The 13,239-nt window shown below is 44.4% G+C and overlaps 1 protein-coding gene across 1 annotated transcript in view; it reads left to right on the top strand.

Moving 5' to 3' along the window:
- The window catches only part of LOC124788599 (facilitated trehalose transporter Tret1-like), a 55,808-nt gene that overhangs the window by 26,370 nt on the left and 16,199 nt on the right, over nucleotides 1-13,239 (top strand). The window contains exon 3 of the mRNA XM_047255868.1: nucleotides 11,071-11,283. Coding sequence (XP_047111824.1) covers nucleotides 11,071-11,283 — 213 coding nt within the window. The remainder of the gene's footprint in view (nucleotides 1-11,070; nucleotides 11,284-13,239) is intronic.

The following is a 13,239-nucleotide window of genomic DNA, read 5'->3' on the forward strand; positions in this document are numbered from 1 at the left end:
GAAAAATTATATACGACTGTGCTTAAGATGACACACAATATTTTTAGCGCAACGCAATCTGACTTTCAAAAATCCCTACAAAAGAATGGCCCTGACTAACATTAACCTATATCTTTCACAAATCACTTACTTCACAAAAATCTTCATTACTCGAACTACTGCAATACAGCAAGCGCCACTACTGCCAGCTAAATAAGAGATTCAAACTATGGAAGGCACTAACTACTGATAGGCATAGTTAGCAAATGAAAGATTTTAATAGAGAACAAACAATGTATTTACCTCAATAGTGTTCAAAAGTCATAATGTATATAGCAGTTCATGATATCCAGTATTGCAAATTTCAAAACTTCGTCATCTCTCTCCTCACATCCACCACTGCTGGCGGCTCACCTCCAACTGCACAACGCTACGCGCTGTTAACATCCAGCTGCCCAACGCTACAATAGCCAACAACAATGCAAACCAGCGACAGACTGCACACAGCACAGCCAGTGATTTTCATACAGAGCGCTATGTGGCGTTGCCAATAAAAAAAACCTATACAGTCTACTTACAAACCTATCTCATTTATCCGACTGGGGAAATGAATCTTACAGTTTAACGTGGAAACCGAACCATGTAGCCTTCCTGGCGACTCCCCATACCGTTGAGAGTGAAGGCCAGATAAAAGGCGGACTGAAAATTTCCATGTTCCTCCCAGGATTCGATCCCGCGTTGTCTAGGTTGGCACTTTGTTACTGGATCTCAAGGCTCGACCTGGCTCTGGTGACGGCAAGTTGTAATCAAAGCGGCCCCTAGTCAGTCATTAATACTGCAAAGTAAAACAGTGCAATAAAACTGATTTTCTCCATTGACTGCTCTGTAACATGGTTAATTGTATTGTCGATACCATAGTGCAATAATACTGTCTTCGGAACATTGGACTTCGAAAACGGTGCTGCTATGATAACAGTAGCTCTAACCTGTCGCAAGCAGAAAAAAGGTGGATGAACAATTTGGTTGATGGAATGTCAAAGCTCACGCACGAAAACTTGTTGAGAGAAATGACGCTAAACGAAAGAAAAGGTTATCATAACCTTATATAACAGTCCAAAAATTGATACATTCTCCAGAGTCCCGCATCTCGATCATCAGGAAAGAAAATAACAGAATGAGAGACGCACTTCCGTCAAGCGAACGCTTATCTGTTACGCTACAATACCTTGCCACTGGCAATTCTTCTGAAGACTGGAAATTTACAACTGCAGTTTCACTTTCACTATACGAGACCTAGTTAAGGAAACGTCTCATGCAGCAATATAAGCACTAAAGGATTACATTCGGGTAGTAATGTGTACACATAAATAAATATATACATACACTTTTCTTCATAACATTGCATTAATTAAATTTTTAAAAAATATCTTCTTTCGTGGTCGTTTCTTATAGTTTTTCAGCAAGAAATAATACCGTTAATCATACTTAACACTTCTGATTTTGTACTCATGTGTCCTAACATCCCACAATGTCGGTAGTGGCTTACACATTTTGATTTGACATAACAATAACGCTTTGTCGGTTTGTTTTGAACTCATTTCCACTGCTGGTCAGAGTGACCGTGCGGTTCTAGGCGCTACAGTCTGGAACCGCGCGACCGCTACGGCCGCAGGTTCGAATCCTGCCTCGGGCATGGATGTGTGTGATGTCCTTAGGTTAGTTAGGTTTAAGTAGTTCTAAGTTCTAGGGGACTGATGACCTCAGAAGTTAAGTCCCATAGTGCTCAGAGCCATTTGAACTATTTGAACCATCATTTCCACTAACAACAACAAACATAGCCTCCTTGGCGAGAGCAGCACGCGAGAGACTGTGAAGTATATTTTCAACTGCAACCTGCATGAAAATGCCCTGAGACGACGCGGCCTTTGGATGCACTTTCGATAACTTTTCCTATGCCTTGACCACTATTCTATTTTTCCAACAACCTTACGCATTTCGACTTTACGTCATTTTCAAGAATGGTTCAAATGGCTCTGAGCACTATGCGACTTAACTTCTGAGGTCATCAGTCGCCTAGAACTTAGAGCTAATTAATCTAAATAACCTAAGGACATCACACACATCCATGCCCGAGGCAGGATTCGAACCTGCGACCGTAGCGGTCGCTCGGTCCAGACTGTCGCGCCTAGAATCGCATGGCCACTCCGGCCGGCTACGTCATTTTCAATTGCAGTGTTATGCCAGTTATATAAAAATTGTTCGGTACTGCATTGTATATAGTCAACATTCTTGTCTTGTGATCGAGAACGTTGACGTAATACATACATCAAAAAAAAGTTTTGCATCATCTAGGTTCCGAGAGTTCAGGAAGCTGTGCAGGAAATTAGAAGTGAGAACAACATAAACATCAATTTCGCCCTTTTTATTGCTCACGAAAACCACACATTGCATGTTGTACCACCATACAGGCCGGCCGGAGTGACCGTGCGGTTCTAGGCGCTGCAGTCTGGAACCGAGCGACCGCTACGGTCGCAGGTTCGAATCCTGCCTCTGGCATGGATGTGTGTGATGTCCTTAGGTTAGTTAGGTTTAATTAGTTCTAAGTTCTAGGCGACTGATGACCTTAGAAGTTAAGTCGCATAGTGCCCAGAGCCATTTTGAACCATCATACAGCGAGACCTTCAGAGGTGGTGGTCCAGATTGCTGGACACACCGGTACCTCTAATACCCAGTAGCACATCCTCACGCATTGGTGCATGCCAGTATTCGTCGTGGCATACTACCTACAGCTTCATCAAGGCACTGTTGGTCCAGATTGTCCCACTACTCAACGGTGAATCGGCGTAGATGCCTCAGAGTGATTAGTGGGTCACATCGTCCATAAACAGCCCTTTACAATCTATCCCAGGCAAGTTCGATAGGGTTCATGTCTGGAGAACATGCTGACTATTCTAGTCGAGCGATGTTGTAATCCTAATGGAAGTAATTCACAAGATGTGCACGATGGGGGCGCGAATTGTCGTCCATGAAGACGAATGCCTCGCCAATATGCTGCCGATGGTTGCACTATCGGTCGGAGGATGGCATTCACGTATCGTACAGCCGTTACGGCGCTTTCTATGACCACCAGCGACGTACGTCGGCCGCCCCTAATGCCACCCCAAAACAGCAGGGAACCTCCACCTTGGTACACTCGCTGGACAGTGTGCCTAAGGCCTTCAGCCTGACCGAGTTGCCTCCAAACAGGTCTCCGACGATTGTCTGGTTGAAGCCATATGCGACACTCATCGGTGAATGTCAATATTGCGCGCTCCATTCATCATGTTGTTGGGTCCGTATGTACCGCGCTGTATGGTGTCGTGGTTCCAAAGATGAACCTCGGCATGGACGTCGGGAGTGAAGTTGCGTTTCATACAGCCTATCGCGCACAGTTTGAGTCGTAACACAATCTCCTGTGGCTGCACCAAGAGCATTATTCAACATGGTAGCTTTGCTGTCAGGGTTCCTCCGAGCCATAATCCGTAGGCAGCGGTCATCCACAGCAGTAGTAGCCCTTGGGTGGCCGGAATGAGGCATATCTTTATCTTCTCCATGTCCGAAAAACATAACTTTGGTTCACTCCGAAACGCCTGGACACTTCCCTTGTTGAGAGCCCTTCCTGGAACGAAGTAAAAATGCAGACGCGATCGAACCATGGTATTGACCATCTAGGCGTGGTTGAACAACAGACAACACGAGCCGTGTAACTGCTTCCTGGTGGAATGAAAACTGATTGGCTGTCGGACCCCCTCCGTCTGATAGGCGCTGCTATTGCGTGGTTGCTCACATCTTTGGGCGGGTTTAGTGACATCTCTGAACAGTCAAAGGGACTGTGTCTGTGATACAATATCCACAATAAACGCCTATCTCCAGGAGTTCTGGGAACCGGGGTGATGCTAAACATTTTTGATGTGTGTGCAATGTATCTACGAACAATTTTATATAAATGACATAACACTGCCTTTCATAATGTCATAAAGTCGAGCAGCGCAAAAAATAAAAGTTTGGTCAAGACATAAGAGAAGTTACCAAAAGCGATATTGTCAATACTGTCAACAGATGGCACACTGGCGGGCAGTGCAATTTACGTCAAAAGTTTTTGATGTTCTCAGTATTAAAGCGGAAGCTTTGAATCTTACCTTTACACGTTCAGTATTATTGGCTATCAGGTAATTCTGGACAATACGATTGACTGCCTACGGGGCGTTTGAGGAGTAGGAGTGGTGAGGGCGATAAAGGTATCCTCCCTCCGTCCTCCTTTCTCCCTTCCCCAGACCCAAACTCTTGGTCGACATATAATTGTACCAGAGATCGAAAATTGAACGGCCGAATTTCTATGTAACATGTGTCTTATTGTTAGACAAACGTTAACGGACATATCTAAGTGACAGTATAAAACGTGGACTACTTCCGAGGCCAACTAGATGGGCTAAAACATGGCATTTACATCAGGAGAAAAAAAACTTACGGTTTGTGGCAGACGGTACTTCGCGTGTCATGTCATTTCACACCTTCCCTACTCCAATCGTGAATTATGTCCGAGCAGAACGGCTCTTGGTAAGTCTCCGTGTGAGCCCGGATATCTCTCGTGTTACCATCATGACATTTGCGTGAGATGTAGGTGAAACCGGCGGAGAATGAACCACGGGGCGGAACGGAACTAGGAGTTTATTTTGATCGATAAGTGGTACACTCTAGAATCATTTTCAGGAACTGTTACCCAAGGGACAAGGATGGTGACAAGCCATTCTAGAAGATCTTACCTTTTATTGTTGTGCCAGTAACGTGTTTGTGATCGTTTTTCTTTTGCATATTGCAATATTAGTAACTCTTTATCTGTGCTTTATCTACTAGTTTTCTTTTTCTTAAAATCTCAAAATACATGCTAGGCTCCTTGTTTTAGTGCGTTTAGAAGATGTTTGATTTTGAAAACGCTTAGTTGATCTTGAAATGCACCTAACCTCACATCAGTTCAGGGCGGAACGGACCGAGGTTGCGTTCTGCTACAGGTAGCATGCCATTCTTTCCTAGTGTTAATTTTTTGGTATTCATGTTTATTCCAACACTTCTAAAATACATTACTATATTTTGAAGTTCTCCATATTGTTGGCAGTGATAATTTTGTTTCGTACGTGGTCAGAAGATACGAGCACAAAACTAATCGTCGAAGTTGGTCTACAGAAAATATGGGAGAGACTGCGACAGCTGTTGTGAGTAAGAAAATGAGTTTTGGGAAAAGTAGTCTTGAGTTAAATGTTCCTAAAACGTCTCTTCAGGGAGCAGTTCAGTATAGACTTCAACACGAGACTTTTCAAACTGACAAGAGTGAAAATTTTGTCATGTTTTCTGGAATGAGCAAGAGTTAGAGCTTGACAGTTATCTAAAAGACATGGATGGCACAATGTTTGGACCGACAACGAACAAGTTCAGAGCGTTAGATTTTCAGATGACATAGAAAAACAAACCGAAGACCCGTTTAATAAAGAACTAAAAATGGTGGGGTGAAGACTGGATGACTCAGTTTCTTTCGAGATGTCGTACATTCTGCCTCTTATTAACTCATATGCGCATTGCGTTTATGCAGATTTTAGGAAATATGATTAGTTTTTAAAGTTAAACTTCTAAGGAAATGTAAATTAATAACAGCCCTTATTACGAATCTGATTCCGTTCTGCCTCAAGCCTGGAGCACAGTGGACAAATTGTCAGATATCTTAAATTATTTATAGTGTTCGCTTGTGTACTTTCACGTTTGATTTCTTTGTTTCAGTGTTTAAAATAAATATTAAAAGTCACACAGAAATTTTCTTAGATTTTTGTTTACCATTTTAATTGAACTGTGGTGATTTTAATGTAAGCATTACCGTCCTGCTCCCTGTTCCCGTACGTAGGGCAACTCTTATAGGAACGTACGTTCTCACACAGTGCTGCTCTACATCTCTCTTCTAGTATCTGTCACTCTAGTCGGGTGAGTGTCTCTGTGATGCTTACTTGCTTATTAAATGAAGCTCTGAAATTCTGTGTTGCTCTTCTTTGATTCCTTTATTACCTCTAGCAATGCTATTTGGTAAGGGTCCCATTATGGACAGTAATACTCAAGTATGGAACAAACGAGAGTTACATCAGCTGCTTCCCTCGATAGTGGATTACACTTCTGGAAGATTCTTTTACCGAATCTGAGTCTGGTATCTCCCTTTCGTAGTATTAGTTTTGTGTGATTGTCTCACTATAAATCTGTACGTACACTCTCAGAAATGTAATATTTGTGTGTCATTCCAGTGACTGACTATAATGTAATTAAAAAACAGAGCTACATCCACCTATTTATGCATTACGTTACGTTTGTTTACGTTTAAGATAAACTGCCAGTGACTGCACCAAGTGTCCATCCGTTGCAGGTATTCCAATACCTCTCTACAATTTTCCAGTGTGCGACTTTACTGTAAGCAGTGGTTCCAGCATTTCTGACACCACTGCCCCTGAGTGCAGTTAGATATCAGCTAGTTTCTCGACCTTCTCCCCCCCCCCCCTCCCGCCCTCCCCACCACCATCATCAACGTTTGTAACTACCTAAACTTCAGAACCAAAAATAATTTTCTTTGAATACTTCCACTCTTAAAGTGACGAAGAATAAATGACATTTAGAGTTCGTAGGCGTTTCATTAAACCACGAACAAATGAGTCAACAAGACAACTGATACTGCTTATCTATACTATCTTTTTTTATACAAAAATGAATGAATTCTCAGTACATCGCGACTGCTACCTACAACTCCTTCTCAGAAGAGAAAACTGGCTATCAACACACAAGACACAAAAGACACTTCCGCTGCACCACTCCTCTCCCTAGAAATCTTTACTTCATTCACGCCCCCCTACCCCAACACTTAAAATATGCAAAGTTACAATAAGTACACCGCACTTAAGCTACTGTTTGTAAATCACCTGAATGCTGGAACCCTTACTTCTTAATTGGCAGAAGTTGAAAGAGTTCGGGCTGCTAATGCATTTTATCTCACCACTGGCACTAATAATAATAAATATAATAATAATAATAATAATAACAATAATATAGTGTAGGCTCTTAAGCAATGTAGTAGCCATTGCAGAGTTACTGTTCTTTGTGAGTTTGTTTATCGTTGAGTGGTGAATTATGAAGCAATTTCTGGTCCATTTCAGGAACTACCTACAGCATATGGAAGGTATTTTCATGAGATATTTAAGCTTATTTGATGCGCATGTCTCAGTTTTACTGACATAGATGCATGGTACAAAGTACGAAGTAAGTGTGCATTGGGTGGATTGTATAAGGGTGATGTGTTAATAGCTTCAGCAACTGTAATGCCTAGCACATTTTATCTCGACTTAATACTAGTACTGGAGCAAAAATTATTACTAATTTATTAATCCGTATTAAGGCTTACTAAATAGTGAAAATACTAGCGATCTTTTAAAAGTAATTTAGATGCAGATTCGCGAACGATGGCGGTTCGCGCAGGTCGAGACTTCGACGAGGATTGCACTGTTGCCGGTTCCAAGCGACAGTTCCAATATGCACGTACATTTTTACTTGGCTCATAAAGAAAGCGTGTATCCTGCAGATCGTGTTTCTCGCTTGCTTATATACAAGGTGTACATAAAGTCCGGGAACACCTTCAATTATTTATTGCACAAGAACGAAACATTGTACAGACGTCATACATATTGCATATTTTCCTTGCAAACATTCCATATGCGAACCATGAGTGACCCGGTAGACGTTAATATGATAATCGAATTCATGCCATAACCGTCCCAGCATGGCATCGTCGACTGTGGCAGTCGCTTCCCGTATTCTCTCCCGCAGCTTTGCTACATCACATGGTAGCGGCGGTACACACACCAGACTTTTAATGTGTCCCCACAGATAAGAGGCACATGGAGTGAGATCTGGTGGCCGGCCGTTGGAACCGAGCGGTTCTAGGTGCTTCAGTCCGGAACCGCGCGACCACTACGGTCGCAGGTTCGAATCCTGCCTCGGGCATGGATGTGTGTGATGTCCTTAGGTTAGTTAGGTTTAAATAGTTCTAAGTTCTAGGGGACTGATGACCTCTGATGCTCAGAGCCATTTGAACAATTTTTGAGATCTGGTGATCAGGGAGGCCATTTCATGAAACAGCTGTCCTCTTCCGTAGCACGGCTGATCCATCGATGCGGCAGCTCCGTGTTCAGGTATCTACGAACTTCACGATGAAAATGGGGTGGAGCCCCATCCTGCTGAAAGATGAACGGAGAGTCCGATTGCATTTGAGGCAGCAGCCATTGCTGCAACCTGTCCAGGTTGGAATATCCAGTGGCAGTGCTCTCGGCGAAGAAGAATGGGCCGTACAGTTTCCGACATGACAAGGCACAAAAAACATTTACCTTTGGGGAATCACGCTCAAATTCAATGCATTCGTACCCTAAATTCGACAACTGTGTCGTCCCCATTAGTGTGAAAAGTGCCTTCGACGCTCAAATTAAGCGGTAAACAAAGCCATCCACATCCTGATTAAATTGTTGCAACTGCGAACAAAACTCAAAACACTTGACTTTGTCGTCGTCATTGAGATTCTGCACTAGCTCCAGTTTGAATGGTTTCATAGACAGCTTCTCTCGCAGGACTTTCCACACTGACATAGGAGGCATTTCGAGTTCACGGGATGCACGACGCACCGATGTCTTTGGACTCCTTATAAATGTCTCTCGTACGCTCTCCATATTCACTTCCCTCACACTGGGACAGCCAGTGGTAAATGGCCTTCCTTGTTGGTGGCTGCTTACCGTACTTGGTTATAAACATCCGTTGAACAGCTGTAGCACACTTGTTTTTGTCGAATTCCAACACAAAGGAAGCTCGCTCCGCACCTGAACTCGCCATGTTTGCGACTAGCGCTGACTCTCGGCAAATTACCAAACTACGCTGTGTCGGTATGCATGAAAAAACAAAAAGAACTTTCAGGGTTTCTCTTCATAATGGCGTATGTAGGATATCTGTACAATGTTTGGTTCTTGTGCAACAAATAATTGAAAGTGTTTCCAGACTTTATCTACACCCTGTAGAGTTTGTCTCTTACCGGCATAAACAGCGATGATATCTCGCATCAAATGGAATAAAAATTCACTAAATATCTCGCTACACTCACGTTTAACGCTAGCGTTCGCTACGACGTTCACTGCAGAGCCCTCAGAACACTAGTGAACGCTCAATGGCTGTCGGAGAGTGCGTGACGTAGGTGCGCAGAACAAACCTAAAAGCGACCAACATCGTGCCTGACTCCAGTTATAGTTTAGTGAGCAAAAGAAAATTGACCCCCTTCTGCTTTCACGCCTCAGGAATAATATTTCACTCCTCAGGTGGTAATTAAACCAAGTTTGGGAACCACCGCTGTAGAGGTGTACCCTAACTCAGCCGATATTTTCCGAGTATTTTGGTATGAAGGGACCCCTGGTCTCCGGTGGCTCGATACAGAATAATTGAGTTTCGTTCCATTTCTTATCTCCATTTATCTGTGGATCTGAACTGGACTGAAAATATCTGCACAACATTTCGAATGTCGATGATATGCTGTGAGTCTCATGTTTGGAAAGTAGCTTGTTCCACTCATTCATGGTACTTGCTGATAACAACAGTAATGCTTCGGCGTCAAGCTTGAGTTTTTTCCCTGGCAGTGTTAGTTGCACGTTAACAGTGATCATGGTGGGCAAAACAATAGGTGTACGACAACATTTCTGGACTTGTTACATACAGCTACATACACTGGTGGAACTGATTAAAATATTGTGATAAAAGTGTACATGTTTCATCTGGGGTTTGTTGAGCGTTTTGGTGATTGAATATTGACTGATTCTTCACCGTTGGGAACGTAATTTATCAGAAGTAAATGTAATTGGGGTGGCAGCTAAATAAATGGTATTTAGATTGCTAATCTGTACCAAAGCGACGGTGAGCATTGGTGGATCATAACAAAATACACTACTGGCCATTAAAATTGCTACACCAAGAAGAAATGCAGATGATAAACGGGTACTCATTGGACAAGTAGATTATACTAGAACTTGCATGTGATTACATTTTCACGCAATTTGGGAGCATAGATCCTGAGAAATCAGTACCAAGAACAACCACCTCTGGGCGTAATAACGGCCTTGATACGCCTGGGCATTGAGTCAAACAGAGCTTGGATGGCGCGCACAGGTACAGCTGGTCATGCAGCTTCAACACGATACCGCAGTTCATCAAGAGTAATGTCTGGCGTGTTGTGACGAGCCAGTTGCTCGGCCACCATTGACCAGACGTTTTCAATTGGTGAGAGATCTGGAGAATGTGCTGGCCAGGGCAGTAGTCGAACATTTTTTGTGTCCAGAAAGGCCCGTACAGGACCTGCAAGATGCGGTCGTACATTATCCTGCTGAAATGTAGTGTTTCGCAGGGATCGAATGAAGGGTAGAGCCACACACATCACAACAACGTTTCACCAGGCAACGCCGGTCAACTGCTGTTTGAGTATGAGAAATCGGTTGGAAACTTTCCTCATGTCAGAACGTTGTAGGTGTCGCCACCGGCGTCAACCTTGTGGGAATGCTCTAAAACTAATCATTTTCATTTCAGAGCATCTTATTCCTGTCGGTTAAATTTGGCATCTGTAGCACGAAATCTCCGTGGTGTAGCAATTTTAATGGCCAGTAGTGTACACAGAAAATACCTCTGAAGAACTAGCTGAAATTTTTTCGGTTGAGTCTGGGCCCATTCTGTATCTGTAAGCCGGAGTTTTACTTCGAACCAACACAGAAACAACATTTGCAGGGGCTATTGGTTACAAATGATGATGAACTGGTTGAGACGAAGCTGAAGCGACTGGGAACAGTTGACACTATGGGTTTTCATTAAGCAGAAACAGTTCCCCTCAACGTCCAGTTTCAAGTGTGCTAGACTTGACAGTTTTAAAGGCTCTGAACGTTGTCTCTTTTTACGGTGTGCAGTTTTAGCTTTTTCTACTGCCTCTGTCGTCAACACAGACGTGTTTTGCCACAGGTGGTGACGGAGATGCTGAAACGCACCGGCTCGCTGTGGGACATGTTCAGGTCGCGAGCGGCCGCTCGAGCCCTCGGCATCGGTATGGGTCTGCAGGTAGCGCAGCAGCTTTCCGGCGTCATCATCATCATCTTCTTCTCTGTGCCCATCTTTGTGGCCGCCGGCAGCTCCATGGACCCCAGCGACTGCGCCATCGTCGTCGGCGCCGTGCAGGTGAGCGCTCCCGCACTGAGGTGTCCCCCTTCTCTTGGACACGGTATATTTATACTACATTACATTTTTCTTTTTGTCGTCAGTCCTCTGACTGGTTCGCGGCCCACCACGATTTCCTCTCTCGTCTCATCTTCATCATTCAGATCAGAACTTTCACCGTGAGGTTCATTTATCCCAATCTCTGCCTCCCCCTACAAGTTTTACACTCTACTGCTCAATGTAGCACCATGGAAGTTATTCTTGAAGTCTTAACGCAAGTCCTGTGACCCTGTCCCTTCTTCTTGTCACTTCTTGTCAGTGTTCAAATGGCTCTGAGCACTATGGGACTTAACTTCTGGGGTCATCAGTCCCCTAGAACTACTTAAACCTAAGGACATCACACACATCCATACCCGAGGCAGGATTCGAACCTACGACCGTAGCGATCGCGCATTTCCAGACTGTAGCGCGCAGAACCGCTCGACCACCCCGGCCGGCACCGATTTCTCATACACAAACAGCACTTGACCGGCGTTGCCTGGTGAAACGTTGTTGTGATGCCTCGTGTAAGGAGGAGAAATGCGTACCATCACATTTCCGACTCTGATAAAGGTCGGATTGTAGCCTATCGCGATTGAGGTTTATCGTTTCGCGACATTGCTGGTCACGTTGCTCGAGGTCCAATGACTGTTGGCAGACTACAGAATCGGTGGGTTCAGGAGGGTAATACGGAACGTCGTGCTGGATCCCAACGGCCTCGTATCACTAGCAGTCGAGATGACAGTCATCTTATCCTCATGGCTGTAACGGATCGTGCAGCCACGTCTCGATCCCTAAGTTAACAAGTGGGGACGTTTGCAAGACAACAACCATCTGCACGAACAATTCGACTACGTTTGCAGCAGCATGGACGATCAGCTCGGAGACATTGGCTGCGGTTATCCTTGACGCTGCATCACAGACAGGAGCGCCTACGATGGTGTACTCAACGACGAACCTGGGCGCACGAATGGCAAAACGTAACTTCTTCAGGTGAATCCAGGTTCTGTTTACAGAATCATGTTGGTCGCATCCGTGTTTGGCGACATTGCGGTGAACGCACATTGGAAGCGTGTATTTGTCATCGCCATACTGGAGTATCGCCCAGCGTGATGGTATGAGGTGGCATTGGTTACACGTCTCGGTCACCTCTTGTTCGCACTGACGGCACTTTGAACAGTAGACGTTGCATTTCAGATATGTTACGACCCGTGGCTCTGCCCTTCATTCGATTACTGCGAAACCCTACATTTCAGCAGGATAATGCACGACCGCATGTTGCAGGTCATGTCCGGGCCTTTCTGGATACAGAAAATGTTCGACTGCTGCCCTGGCCAGCACATTCTCCAGATCTCTCACCGACTGAAAACGTCTGGTCAATGGTGGCCGAGCAACTGGCTGGTCACAATACGCCAGTCACTACTCTTGATGAACTGTGGTATCGTGTTGAAGCTGCATGGGCAGCTGTACCTATACACGCCATCCAACCTTTGTTTGACTCAGTACCCAGGCGTATCAAGGCCGTTATTACGGCCAGAGGTGGTTGTTCTGGGTACTGGTTTCTCAGGATCTATGCACCCGAATTGCGTGAAGATGTGATCACATGTCAGTTCTAGTATAATATATTCGTCCAATGAATACCCGTTTATCATCTGCATTTCTTCTTGGTGTAGCAATTTTAATGGCCAGTAGTGTACTTAAACATAACTAACCTCAGGACAGCACACACATCCATGCCCGTGGCAGGATTCGAACCCGCGGCCGTAGCAGTCGCGCAGTTCCAGACTGGAGCGCCTAGAACCGCTCGGTCACACCGGCGGCTGTCAGTGTTCGTCAATGTTCCTTTCCTCTACAATTCTGTGGAGACCCTCCTCGTTTCATATCTTATCAGTCTATCTAATGTTCTACATTCTTCTATAGCACCACACCTCTAATTCT

The sequence above is a fragment of the Schistocerca piceifrons genome, chromosome 3, assembly GCF_021461385.2.
Source record: "Schistocerca piceifrons isolate TAMUIC-IGC-003096 chromosome 3, iqSchPice1.1, whole genome shotgun sequence".
Classification (NCBI taxonomy): Eukaryota; Metazoa; Arthropoda; class Insecta; order Orthoptera; family Acrididae; genus Schistocerca; species Schistocerca piceifrons.